The sequence below is a fragment of the Charadrius vociferus genome, unplaced genomic scaffold, assembly GCF_000708025.1.
Source record: "Charadrius vociferus isolate BGI_N301 unplaced genomic scaffold, ASM70802v2 scaffold7, whole genome shotgun sequence".
Lineage (NCBI taxonomy): Eukaryota > Metazoa > Chordata > Aves > Charadriiformes > Charadriidae > Charadrius > Charadrius vociferus.
Genome location: NW_009649308.1, coordinates 7,564,414 through 7,576,811, shown reverse-complemented (window position 1 = coordinate 7,576,811; position 12,398 = coordinate 7,564,414). Strand labels below are relative to the sequence as shown.

Below are 12,398 nucleotides of genomic sequence, written 5' to 3'. Positions count from 1 at the left end.
CTGTATTGGCAAGCGTGGAAACAGCACTGGATAGGGCACTAGCTCTAGAAAACAGTAATAATTAAAGTTTTATTAAGAAAAACAGTCAGGTATACATCACTTCTAGTTTAATCATCAAGTGCCTTGTCTAGTTGTGTGTCATTCCCCCTTCCACTCCAGTCTTTTCTTCCCTTATTCTCTAGTACAGAAAAGCAGACACCCCAATAATGAGGGAGTTTGGTGAAAAAGCAGCACAGGATTACTCTCTCAAGTTGTAGCAGGCAGGAACTGAAGAGTGCAGAACATAGCAGCTGTCTTTTTCTTTAAGGTCATATAGTCTAGACTGGAATTCTATTCCATTCAAGTGGCAGAGGCACAGAAAGATTGTTTGTACATATTATACATACAACAGTAAACAAAGCACAGAAGTCACTCCCTATATAGTATATTTTTTAGCAGAATACTGTGGTAGTGAATCCTCCGATACTTGCAAAAAACAAATCTGAGGAGCAAGACAACAACTCGGGAATGTAGCTTACACTGATTACATTTTTCAGTATTTACCAAGTTTCTGTGGGAGAATGCCTATGCCAAAAGATCTCTTACTCTTCAGTCAGAAGTACTGTTCATACATATTGATACCACACTTGACAGAAAGAATAACGCAATTCCTGTCAGCACAAAGAATCTAAGCTAATTTGGCTGTTCTGAGAAGGAACTGAAGAACTTCTATAAGCACATGAAGATAAATTCATGGTCTGAGAGGTAGATAATTGACAATAAAGCTAAATACTGTCCTATGTTGGTTAAAAAGCCTCGAAACTCAAATACGTTAGAAGTCTTAGAAGCCAAACGATTTCAAACAAGTAAAAGCTAAAAAGAATGATGTACAAGGTCTCAGCTCAGTGGTTTATTAGAGCATAATAAGCAGCTTGTCAGAGACACAGACAAACAGATTTCAAACCTAAGTTATCAGACTACTACTCACTAGATACTTCATTTATACTTCTAGGAAGATGTACCTGGAAATGAATAAAATTCAAGGAGAACACCAAGTGACTGAATCCTGAAAATTCATAGTATGAAGATAACAAATCCCAAGTATAGGCATCGTTATAACTCATTGGGTGCTCACCTGCTGGCAGCAGAGACTTCTTTTGTTTTCTTTCCCTCCACAGAAGCCAAATGCTGTTCCAGTGCTTCAAGCAAGCTGCTGGGTGCCTAAAGTTAAAGTATTTATAAAACACTGTTTCTAGACAGCACATCATTGTTTAGTACACAGATTAGTTTCCTCATCCACTAAAAACAAACAAAACCTCACACATCAATTGTGCCTTTGGACTTTGCTGCCACCCTGCAGACCTAGACTCTATCTACTCAGTTGCAGTTCTTTAAAAGGAGTGTCACCACAGTGACTTGAAGTATGGATTCCCCCAGAGTAGGGCTGCTTCTGTGTACGCGAGCTGCATTCTTGCTTTTGGCAATAGTATTTACTATGTCAAGATTAATCCAATAATCACAGCTGATTAAGCAGTACTCTCTTAAATTCGCAGAAGTACCAAAATAAGGCCTTTGCATTTTGATCCCCTTTCCCCGTAACAACAAAAAGCCAATCACTTTCCCTTCAAATGCTTAGTCAAAGGCTTGCATTAGAAACACTTGACTACAGCAGGACATTAGGTTTGAGAAAAAGGCAATCAAATTCAACCTCATCCCAACAATACTATTGCAGACCAAGTAGATCTTCAACACATGACTACACAATAAAACAACTCTATTACTCAACTACTCCAAAGCCGTTAGAAACTAGCAACATCACTTCAAATAAAGTTGTTTTTTGGTGGTTCCTTCCCTCCCTTGGAAAAGCATTACCCACGAGAAGTTTTTAAACACTTTAAACATTAAGCTGTTTTTAAAGCAATGAAGAAGATTCCAAAAAACAAGCTTCTCACCACTAAACCCAGCGGGAAGTCTGGCACTAGACACCTCAGCTAAGATTTGAGACACCTAAATAAGTTTTAGGCGACCAACACTCGCAAGCTTACTGAGACTTTTGAGAGCACAGCCATGACATTATTCAGTAGCCAAGGCAAAGATGTTAGCTGACAGGTAACAGAAAAGAGCAAGTTTAAAGCATACAGACTAAGGCACACCGGAGCTGCTTTGGTTCCTACAGAAAACAAGAAAAAGTGCCGATCATAAGCTGCCTTCTTTCTGCCATATACTTGCATCCACTACAGAATTATTTCTTCTACACCAAAGGAAACAGCTTCAAAGCTCAGAATAAATTTGAACTCATTTTGATTACACAGTCCTAGTAGGAGGTAAGATTTCTTCAATCACCCTACAAAAACAGCCTCCATCAATCGAAATAATTAGACTGGCACTTTTGGAAGAGTTCACTGCCTTGATATTCTAGCCCCATTGCTCTCATGGCTTTTAACTACATAGTCCATACTCCATAAAACAAGTGAAATAAATCCTACTGCAGGTTCAGATGAGGGGAATAGACCTCTAAAGTTTTAATCTACTTGCCAGCTCTGTCCTCATCATCTGGCAAGGTTTCAGAGACTTTAAGCCTCTCTTACCACTTGCCAACTTGCAGTGGGTAGAACAGATATGATAGGCGTTCTTTAGAAGAAAAACAAGCTTGCTTTCCCTTCTGTACCAAAAGCTAGACCAAAGTATTTCCTAGAAAGAGGAAAAATTAATCACACAAGGCTTTGGCAAGTTCCCCTCTGAAATACTGAGCACAATTCTAGCTTCCCACATTCAATGAAGGCCAATTCAAGTTACAGGAGACAAAAGGAAAAGCAATTAGAATCATCCTATAAAACCGCTTGTCTTAAAGTTAAGGCCTGAGTTGGTATTTCCTGCTATAAATAGAGCTAGGTAAGGTAAGACAGTGTAGTCACCTCAACAACTAGTCATGAATAAATTCAGCATTCAAACTAGCCAGCTAAACCCCAAGGAGGAACAATTTGAAATACCCTTTGGGAAAGGCATCAGGGACAAAAAAGGAAAAAAAAAAAGCCCAAACCAAAAAAATCCATACTTTCACATTTCAGGAGGAACAGCAGTTGGCAAAAGGCATTGCCTGACACAGCTAGTTACATGCTCTTAATAGCAGGAGGCTATACCCTAATTCTAGAAAGTTTTTCCAAGTATTTTTTTTTTCCCCCAAGGCCACTCTAAAACTTATCTGGATAGAAAAGCATATTCTATACTTACTCTTTCTAAAACCTTCTAAACAACCCCCTCAACCATAAAACCTAAACCCAACAAACCAGTAACTTCTCTGAACTTTCTCATTGCTGCAGACATCCAACAAAACATCAGAGATCTGGAGTGAACAGAGCTCAATAGTTTTATGTCAGAAAAGATGCCTGGACTAATACTGACATGACAACTCAAAAAAAAAAAAAAGCTGTATTTTATGACTCAGCCTCCCTCCCCCACCCAGAGACATCTGACAGACTAACATCCATGGAGAGGAAAATGACCCAGTTGCATTCATGAAATACAGTATCAGCTATAAACAGAAAGTAAGCAACAGCACTGTGGAACAGGGCACCTACAAAGGAAAATATTTTCTTTGCAGGAACTGACAGAAGTGGCAGTAGTGCGAACACCAGAATCAAGGAAGAAAAACAGTCATACAGCAGCAGTAATAATTTTTAAAGAGATAAAACCATTGTTGTCAGGGACAGCTTAAGTAAACTCTGAAATATGCATATCCCAGAACTGAATACATACCAGAAGTGTAAACAAAGTATTTAGAAAAAAAATATGGTAGACCAGAATAGAAACAAAAGACACAGTCCTGTCAGAACTTATTTCAGAAACATAAGCACACTGAAAATTAAATTTTTGTGAAGGCCTTGTATTAGGAAATTCTTTTAACGTGGAACTAAATGGATGTACAATTATTCAACTCTTATTAAACACCATGAAATTTACTATGGAAGCAAAGTGATTAACAGTGGCACTGAAATTGATAAAATACACAGGATGCTGATGTCTACCAGCACAGTTCAGAGAGATGCCATTAACATCTAAGTGCACTTACAACAAAATAGCTGAGCTATTAGAAAAAAAAATATTGTGAGAACAGTAGATTTTTTTTGAGGTTTTGCTCACTGAAAGTTTCACATCTAAAAAGCAGTAAAAAGAAGTTAAATTCCCTGTTCTCAGTAAGTTAAAAACAACCCTGCTTTGAAGAGCCTTATAATGACCCAATTAACTGGACAAGTGCACACAAACCCAGTGAAGTGTAACTTCAGACTTGAGTATAATTTGATTAGCATAATACAGACCAGCTGAGTACTGCAGTATTAATCAAAAGACAGAGTAAGATGCTAAGATCAAACACCATGAAAACATCAAACTACTATTTTCACTCATCACCTGCTCCTCCTCTGCTGGTTACACTAATACTTCTCTCCTACTACAAAGGCCTGGAAGTTCTTAAAGCTGTTAATACTAACTGCCAGGGGCAAGGATTAGAGATCTGTACCTTGAAACATGCACGATTTCAGATGGAAGTCATACTGGAGGCAGTAACAAACAACACTGACAATGGAAGCTTGTGGTTTACATTTGATTTCCATATTAAAAAGACACTGATGAAGTTTAGGCAAATCTTCACAGTAGATACATTTTTACATGATTTACCCATTAAATTTAATTTCATGATAGTAGTATAAGATTAAATGTGACTGTCCAAAGTTTACACATTAGATTTTAACTGTTTCACACTGACTCCACTTAAACAGCTTGAGTACTTTAGGCCTCTAAGGCACTACGGTTAATCGCCTGCATCTCCTGACAGGTAGCTATTTATCCTACCCATCAGGTCACTCTGTGCTACCAATACCAAATACCTCTGTCCTTTTGGGCTGGTCCTAGGTTAGAAATACAACGTCCCTATGAACTGAAGGAACTTGCAAATAACAACTGTAAAATTCCTGTCAAACCAGGTCAAGCCATCTTTCTCACCTCCTTTCTGCCTCTCAATTTATCTTCACTAGAAGGTGTTCCCTTGCATTCCACCTTTTGGACTAAATTTTCGAGCACACCACCTGTATTGCACACGTCCTTCATACTACTGAGTAATATCAAAGCCAGCGTTAAGTGCTGATATAGAAACATCAAATCTATTCAGACCTCAGGGGAAAGAAAAAATTCTTGACTGAACTAGCTAACTGTAATCTTTAAGTGTGTTGGAAGACATTAAGTTACAGTGAAATGGAAGATATTCCTCAAGGCATGGCAAGATGCTTGTGGCTTACATGCCAGTGAATCCTCCGTGATAAAAAAACAGAAGTTCTCGAAAAATATTATCTGTGAGTTTTATTGCTTTAAGCAATCAAAAAAAATCTTATTAAGAGCTGCAAAGCACAAGTACTGAGTACATGTAATGCAGGAGAAATTCACCATACACATTTCCCATATGTAAACAGAAGAGAATACATTCTTGAGATGAATGATTAGCATGATACACACCAACCTTTAAAAATGTGAAGAATGAAATAATGGTACTAATCAATATATGTACACTGACCTGAGTAAGATCCGGAATGTCACCCTGATCAATTCCAACTTGCTGGGTTTACAAAAAAAGGAAGAAAAATAATAAATATACATTACTACATGCAGTGGCAAGGAAAATAAACAGTGATGTCTGACTGTTACATAAAAGCTAACATATTAAGAAAGGATACTCGTAACTTTCTGAACTGGTACCAGTTTCACTAGAAACATCTTAGAAATCAAAAGTGCATTAAATTGCATCTCAAAGCAAACTCAACTTTTCTTCCAGCCTAACTTTTTAAATGCAGGAAAGCTTACTGGAAGCATTAGAAACACCCAAATTGCTTACTGGAACTAATTCTCCATTTTTAGCAGTTACAGTAAAAGAGAGCACTGCAAATAGACTGTAACATTCAGTTAATACATTTTGGACCACTCATGAAATTGATAACACCACTTCATAAAGTTTACTATGTTGTATGGCTAATAAAAGGGATACCCAAGAATGTCACTTCATGTTAATGAGCGTATACAATTTTCAAAATACGTAATCTGTAGAATAATTCCTCATATAGCGAAGTTAAGCAAACATTAATCTGCTTGTGAGGTTGTTATTATGCACATAGACTACTGTACCAGTACAGGCAGCTAAATGATACCCTTTCCATAGATGTAGATTTATTTACCTCTGCTACTTTGAGGAATTCTGACAATTTGGTCATTCTGGCTAGAAATTTTTTGTAAATATCCAAGCCTTCTTTGCACTGGTTCTTCTTCATATCAAAGTATCTTTCTGAGGATGCAAATAAAACTCTTGTAAGATAACAGCCTCCCCAGCAAAAAGCTGACACAGCACTATAAAAGTTAAGTCAAGACAACCTTCAGGGAGAGAACAGACAGGAGTAACTCAAAGGTATTCAGATTTCAAAGTTTACATGAATACCTGACACTTTTTGTAATAAATAAGTTAATAGAAAAACACCGATTTTTCTATTTCAGTACATTAGAATATAATGCAAAGCTTTATTAAACATGGATGTGAATCACTGCAATTGTTAGATTAGGTACTTAGAGGAATATTTTCAAGAAGTCAGCTTATTAGCTGGCAATAAGGCAAATTACTTTATCACTTGAAAATATTCTTGGTATATATTTAGATTTTAGGCCCAGTATCAATACTTTTTGATGTCTGTAAATGGGCTCAATATCCAAAAGACATCAGAATGGTGACTGAAGGGGTACATGGGCTGAAGTGACCTACCACAAGGCATCTCAACCACACCCTTCACTTATGGTTTTTCCCTATGTACTTAAAGATATTTCACTGAATAGAAACTAGTGGATTAACAGAACCATATCGATCAGATGTTTTCATTCAGAAATTTGCTTGAATAGTCATTATAAAACTTTGCCAAAAGGTTATGACTCTTGAACAAAAACCCCTACATGTCATCTACTAGGCCCATGTACATTCAGGCACCAGGTAAAGTTGAACAGTCAAGCTATAAAGAAAGTACGGGAAACCACAAGTCAGTCATACTGCGACTACACTAAATACTCAAAATACCAGGTAACTCACTAATACTTTTACAGTCCAATTGCAAAGTCTATCCACTGCGCATTTATGGTATCTTTGTTTTAGTGTCACCAGTCATCCTGATCTCAACTTCTGGTTCAAGATGTACTCTTCGAGGTAGAAAAGTATGTTTAAGCTTATGCTAGTTGCCACCAAAAGCAAGACAAGTTTAATTTAATGGTAACAGAGCAGAGAATTTATTAGGAAATTGCAGTCAGAAATTGTCTAAATTCCTTAGTGTTCTCAGCATCTTTCACAAAAGTTCAAAAGCTAGAAAAAATTCTCACATACCTAAAAGATTAATAATCCCCTCATTGTATGCTGCAAAAAGTCTAATGGAATCTTTAAAGAGGAGCATAAAGGCAGCATTTATAACACCATTTGTTAGTTCATTTGGATTTGCCTGTGTAGAAAGCAATGAGAAAGTAAATTAGTATTTAATAAAATAATGAAACTCTCACTTCAAAAATGAGAGTGTTACCCAACACCAAGCTTGAAGTACCTACATCAAAATCAAGGAGTGCATCAAGCTGGTTCTGTATGATTGGAAGGGTTTTCAGAAGCTTTTCAGCATTCATGGTTCTCATCACTCCATCTATCCTACAGCGTAGAAGACACATGTTTATAAGTTAACCAGAGACCTCAGCATATTATGCTGTTTCAACAATACTATATTGCTTCAAAGGGCCAAAAGGAACACCAATCTATGATAAGCTCAACAACAACTAGTATTTCCCTAGCCCCACCCCCCCAAAAGTCCAAACAAAAGAAGCAGTAACAGTCTTACCCTCTTTTCATTTTGGTGAAGTCAACTGCTACAAGTCTATATGAAAGTGCTTTTTCATTCAAGTATCTGCTATATCGCCTAATGAAGGTAGACATATCATAGCCTAGAAGTTAAGCATTTATAAGTTAGACGTTTTGAAGGGGTACGGTTTCTTTTAAGTCCTCTTCAAGAACTATTCTCCTGCTAGCCCATTTTACATCCACTTGCATAAAAAGCCCTTCATAGGCACTTTCCAGAGTCTTGAGATTCACTCTTTTTAACCTTGAGATGCAACGTTACTGTTTCTTCCCAACTCTAAGATTCGGAAAGCATTCACTGCAATTATGAGAATAAACGCCTAAACTCATTAAAATATTAGGCAAGAGCCAAGCAGCTTTTATTAAGATGCTCTTGAAATTAGACTAAAAATATATTCCTAGTAAAATGCTGAAGATCTTGGTAACTTATCCGCAATGCCTCAAAAACCACATAAAGACCCAAAAATGTCTTTTACCATTGGCGAGTACTTAAAAGACTTCTCAAAGATTTGAGGGAGTTCTCACTATTTATACAGCACATCCTAGTTACCATTCCATGCACCTTAACAGTAAACATTTACTCCCAAGGCACTAAAATAAAGTGACAAAAATAGATCATTGTGCTAATATTCATCAGGTTTATTCTAGTCAGCATTAAGATTTCACTTTTTAAAATGTACAGCTGTGTATGCACGATACCTACATTACAGACAAATTTTTAGCACTCAGCTAGGTAACTCAGAATTTCACTTTGCTTGCGTCTATATTCTTGGTTGGACACTCTTTGGTGCCTCATGCAATATAAATTATAATACCCTTTCATTTCAATGTCATTTGTCTCCTAGAGTGCACCAACGCAGGCACTATCACAGAGCAAAAAAAGCAGTAGAGTTATTTCCTTCAGTGAAAGATCCTTACCCTGCATGGCACTTTTGTCCAGGTAGTTATTTAAATTGAACAAAGTGTTTCGGGATGCAAGATACTGGATAAAGCGCTGTTGGTGAAGAAAAAGTTGAGAATTTAATTGTTGTGATAGTCAAAACATTTAAGCATATGACAAGAAAACTGCACTTACCTTGTGACTGTTTCTAGTAACCTCTATCAACAACAGAAATTAGTTAAAAGGGAAAAGTTTAACAGAAAACTTGAAAGTACTGATTAGCAGAGCCTCTGAAATCAAAAACTATTTGGCAAAAACATAGATTTAAACTAAATAAAACGACATCACTGTCCATGAATAAAAGGCTAGTAATCCTAGATGCAGCTGCTTAGATTAACGTTGTAGTTTAGAACAGACAAGCTGGAAAACACAAAACAGAAGCACCACTCGCATTATCCAAGCTCCAGAGGTTTGCATAGTTCTACTGCTGCCGTAGAAATGGGAGACAGGCTTATTTACGAAGTTGAAAAGTAATTAGTTAACAATGATGCTTCTGGAACTGTGGTGAGCAGCAGCGCTGGGGTTATAAAATATATATATTATAATGCAGTGATCCGACTGAGCGACATTTAAGTTTTGACAAATAATAGCTGGCTCCATAAATAATGCAAGAGTAAGAGACAAACACATCCAGGTAGCAAGGTGGTTTTAAAAGTTCCTCTGCCACTCTTCCACACAGATGTCCTACGACTGCGATTTCATACTTTCTTGCTTCTTTGTATGTGTTTTAGTCCTTAAAAGACGAGTACAGCTTAAGTGACTTGTTACACCTTTGATCTGAATCCCCCCGCTGCCACAGCACACAGGGCCTTCCTTCACCCTTCATGGTGGAAATCCACCCGTCTGCCAGGTTTGCACTGTTGCACTCTGCAAAACTAGCATTGTTTCCAGTCAGGCTCAGTACAGCACCTGCTCTTTGGTAATTGTAATAAGGGCTTAGCACAGCAACAAGAAAATTCTTCTTACAAGTACTATTTAAACCGAAAGCAGTACTTTCACCTTCCAAAGGGCGCAAATCATTCCCTAACTTCTCACATACCACGTCATCAGTAACTCCGTATGCGTTCTCAGCCTATAGCTACGCAGTTCACACATGTCTACATCACACCGCTCGCCTACCAACAGTTCTGGCACTGTTTTAACAACTTCTGTTTTTCAGACAGTTTATCTGGTCTTCGTAAATCTTAGTACTTTATTCTAAGAGATACAGAAGAAGAAAAGCATTTGGAACATGATCAAGAACAGAATAGTGATATTCAAAAGGTATCTATACACATTTCAAAATTAGCTGCTGTTCTGAATCTCATTTTACAAGGGCCAAGGCTAACTCTCACACTCCAGATGCCAGGGGTCTTGCGCCGCACAATGCATGGGTGGGAGTAGTTTTAACCCATTTCACCCAAAACTTCATCACAAGAAACAGGTAGTCATGTTGAACAAGAAACTAGAAGACAGTGAGTGCTCAGACAACATTTTCACCTCCTGCTATATTTACTTGTACTCAAAATAGAAATCCAACATCTGATAGTTTTTTAAACCTGTTAAGAAAAAGGCCTCAACATATCAGAAGAGTGAGGAGTACAATCATATTCCACTTGAAACCACAGAACTAGCGTTCTAATTATCTCAGCAGGTATAAAGGAACTAGTGTTTTGAATACACCCATTCAAAGCTGAGGAGCAGTTTTGGTGCAGACGTAAAAATTCAACTCTTCTGCCACTACAAAACACTGCACAGATACTGACTGGCAGCCCACAACTCTAAGATCTGACTTTTTTCTATGGTTCAGTTGTCTGCTTTTTTTTTTTTCTTTCAAGGTTCAGGGTCCAGATATGAACCGTATTGGAAGAAGAGAGAATAAAATATACAAATTGATTTACAGCATTCAGTTTAGCTTTACGCTCGGAATAAGCAGTGAATTTTACTTTGTGTTTACTTTGCATTATCCTCTAATTTCAGCCTATTACCTGTTGAAACTACAATTTAAGCACATAAATAACTTGGGAAAGTGTTAACAAAGCGCATACTATGTTTTACAGGTCATTTCAATTATGTTCACAGAGCTCTGAAAAGAGAGGAGGCAACACTAAGTTTTCAAAGCAGTTTAACGTCTGGAAGCAGGATCTTTAAGAATCATCATTTCAATATTACCAGTAGTGAACAGTCATTTATTAGGAGAATGACTACACACAAGTTCAGGACTAGACTGTCACCTGATCACAACAAAGTTTAGTTTTTAACGGAAGGACTGTGTAAGAGAGGCTACATTTCTAATGCCATGTTACTGTCCGGGAAGCTTTTCATAAATAGGGATGAAATAATTTAAGTTAAATAAATGCAATAGAAACCTGTTTCGGAGGAATGTTAACGGCATCAACATATGAAGATTTAGCCCATTAGATAATTTGCAAGATCAAATATTCTAGTCACCGTATTCCTCCTTCCTTTAGAAAGTATTCTTATCTGTTAATAGGTTGGCTGCACATTTATGGAGTGCTAACAAGGCACTTTTGCTGTGCTCTTACTGATAAGCACTAGCCTAATGAAATAAGGCTCATCAGAATTTTTCAAGTCTTTATTCTAGAAAGGTCACTCATTCCCTCACAGCCCAACCCAGATGCCTGCAGGTAAACTGCAAACACTGATGTATTTTGGTATTGAAATAACGAAGGAATATTCTCTTCTCTGGAGAAGTACTATAAAGCCATCAGCAGCAGAAAAAACAAGACCTTTGAAAAACTGAAGTACATATCCAACACTTCACAGATTGAGACAATTTTTTTAAAATACTGTCAAGGAAGCTTTAACAGAACTAACCATGTCTTACCTCATTTCCATACATCATGAGGTGGTGTGTTGTAATTAGAGCTTTGAACACTACAACCCAGCTACTGTTTGCCGTTCTCTCAAAGAGCGTGTCTGCCAACTGTGGAATATTCACATTCATTTCATTTGTGCACTGTATTAGATCTAAATTAAAGAAAAAAAAAAAATCAAAGCATTACAATGAGTTATATGCTCAAAGAGGATCATCATGTTATTTCGCATTTTCATACTGGAAACATTAACCTCAGTTCTTTGTTTAAGAAATAATTGAGCTATTTTACATTCCTTGCTCAAATTCACTGCATTTTACTCAAAGACTCCAGCATGAACTTCAAAGGCATTTCAATAATTTTATGGAGTCCCAGTATCTCACCAATAAATAGCCTGCTCCGATAGAAACTCTATGCCCAAATTATTGTCTGAATGCCAGTGTAGACCTTCCAGATGCTCAATGCCTGAAGCCACTTGATTTAACCAAAAGTTAAAATCAGAGAAGCAATGAAAAGTTGAGACATCTAAACCTCACGAGGTCAACATGCAGCAAGTACCCTGCAACTCTAACCTAAGCCTGAGTACTGACACCCACTACAGCAAATGAGATGGTACAGACCTGCAATAAGCCTCTTTTCTGTAAGAATTAAGAGCAAGAATTTGCATCTACATATCTTCCCACTTAGCTAAAATAACCTAATCACCAACCCACTGACTATTTTGTGGTAGATCATGGCAGGTCTCAGGCTT

At 37.3% G+C, this 12,398-nt stretch overlaps 1 protein-coding gene across 1 annotated transcript in view; it reads right to left on the bottom strand.

Moving 5' to 3' along the window:
- LOC104290211 (phosphatidylinositol-binding clathrin assembly protein-like) overlaps nucleotides 1-11,795 on the bottom strand; it is a 20,733-nt gene extending 8,938 nt beyond the window's left edge. The window contains 10 exon segments of the mRNA XM_009889286.1: nucleotide 1; nucleotides 3-44; nucleotides 1,115-1,200; nucleotides 5,543-5,584; nucleotides 6,198-6,304; nucleotides 7,379-7,490; nucleotides 7,594-7,687; nucleotides 7,875-7,977; nucleotides 8,810-8,885; nucleotides 11,659-11,795. The exon segment at nucleotide 1 is cut by the window's left edge and continues 51 nt beyond it. Of these exon segments, the coding sequence (XP_009887588.1) occupies nucleotide 1; nucleotides 3-44; nucleotides 1,115-1,200; nucleotides 5,543-5,584; nucleotides 6,198-6,304; nucleotides 7,379-7,490; nucleotides 7,594-7,687; nucleotides 7,875-7,977; nucleotides 8,810-8,885; nucleotides 11,659-11,778 (783 nt within the window). The 5' untranslated portion in view covers nucleotides 11,779-11,795.
- Nucleotides 11,796-12,398: the final 603 nt, after the last annotated feature.